This window comes from Sinocyclocheilus grahami, unplaced genomic scaffold, assembly GCF_001515645.1.
Source record: "Sinocyclocheilus grahami isolate Dianchi unplaced genomic scaffold, SAMN03320097.WGS_v1.1 scaffold8230.1, whole genome shotgun sequence".
Classification (NCBI taxonomy): domain Eukaryota; kingdom Metazoa; phylum Chordata; class Actinopteri; order Cypriniformes; family Cyprinidae; genus Sinocyclocheilus; species Sinocyclocheilus grahami.
The window spans coordinates 3953-5578 of NW_015511948.1; the positions used below are offsets into that span (position 1 = coordinate 3953).

The 1626-nt window shown below is 33.9% G+C and overlaps 1 protein-coding gene across 1 annotated transcript in view; it reads right to left on the reverse strand.

Annotated features, from left to right (window-relative positions):
- The window catches only part of LOC107577998 (alpha-aspartyl dipeptidase), a gene marked incomplete at its 3' end in the record, with an annotated part of 5349 nt that extends 3930 nt beyond the window's left edge, over window positions 1-1419 (reverse strand). Inside the window, exons 1-3 of the mRNA XM_016264012.1 lie at window positions 1101-1419; window positions 663-751; window positions 501-575 (exon numbers count right to left, since the gene is read on the reverse strand). Coding sequence (XP_016119498.1) covers window positions 501-575; window positions 663-751; window positions 1101-1195 — 259 coding nt within the window. The remainder of the gene's footprint in view (window positions 1-500; window positions 576-662; window positions 752-1100) is intronic.
- Window positions 1420-1626: the final 207 nt, after the last annotated feature.

Below are 1626 nucleotides of genomic sequence, written 5' to 3' on the forward strand. Positions count from 1 at the left end.
TGTACAGTGTCCCAACTTTTTTGGAATTGGGTTTGTACTTCAAAACAAGAACATCATGATTACACATATAATGATATGCAAATAATAATTCCAAATAATTCATCCTGAGAGAGCTACACCTCTGTAATGGTCACCATACATTAGAGGGTTAAAGCTTAAGGATTTTGAAAAATGTATATAATAAACACTGACAAAGATACTGCACTATTTCTGGGTCTTGGGTGATTACTTACATGTAAGCAAATTTGTGACATTGAATTTGTGAACCCAAAAAGGGGAAACAAACCAAATACTGAGAAATTCTTATAAATCGTATATTTAAAAAAAAAAACTAAACTATTAAATAGTAAATTTAATATTTAAAAAAAAAAAATGTAATAGTAAAAAAAAACTTTTTACTATTAAATATATTTTATTATATTAAATATATACGTATGCTGATAATTGTAAGGAAAAGTATATTTTAGTATAGCAGTATATTTATTAAAAATCCTTCATACCAATGAATATTCCTTCAGCTTTCCTAACAGCATCCACAGGGTCTGATGTCTCGTGGACACTGTCCACCTCATAGCCTGGAAAGGAGAAAAGAAGAGATGAAGGCCAATGTGGCAGTGACTGTGTGCTTAACATACATGTGGTCAAATCAACAAGACACAAACCCAATGTCTTGAACTTGTCTCTGGCAGTCTTGCTATAGGCATCTCGGTCATGCAGTGCATATGGGATAAACAGGATCCTCTTTACATTCCTGTTGAACAGAAAACATAAAGTTATGCGCACTTATAACCGGGGTCAATGCAGGTCAGATTAATTTGATGATTACAAAAACACAAAAGTGTGTCTTAATACTTTATATGCACTTGTCATAACCGGTGTTTAAGTTCAATGAATGGACTTGTACTTTGCTTCACTTATCCAGTGACACGCCTGCATACAGATAGAATATTATTATCAGAATACACCCAGAATATAACCTTTTATTTTGTATCAGAATATTAGTATATAAAGGGTTTATGACTGTAATTGCAAAACTATTCTTAGAACAGTTTTACCAAAAGTGTAATGCCTACATTCTAGTTAAGCTGCTGGCAACTTACTTTCCATAAAAGTCTTGGATCTGCTGCTGACAGTGTTGAAGATATCCTCCTCCATGAAGAGTGGAGTTAGATACCAGCAGAAGTCTTCTCTTCATGATTCTGCCTCAGAAATGTAGAAGTGGATCAGAAGATGTCAGCTCAGCACATGACCAGCGCTTCTTTCTGCTGACAGCACACTCTCAAATCAGTTTGGTCGTAATCTCCAATACACAACCTTTGGTCAGACAGTATATCGCTCTGATTATTCCACAGATGACAGACCTTCAGAGGAACAAGCCTTGATAAGAAACCTTATAACGTTACTGGAATCACGTGATTAAAGCAAAACATCACAAAATGAACAATTTACTGAGACAGCAGAGGCAGATCTTGAAGTGCTGATCACAATTTCAAACCACTTTTTAAAACAAACGTAGAATCGTTTGTTTTGTTTTATCTGAACTTTTTATTTGTGATATTTTTATAGGTACTCGTTAAAGGCAACTTGTTTTCAAAATAAAAGTCTATATCTATTCATCTCATTTTT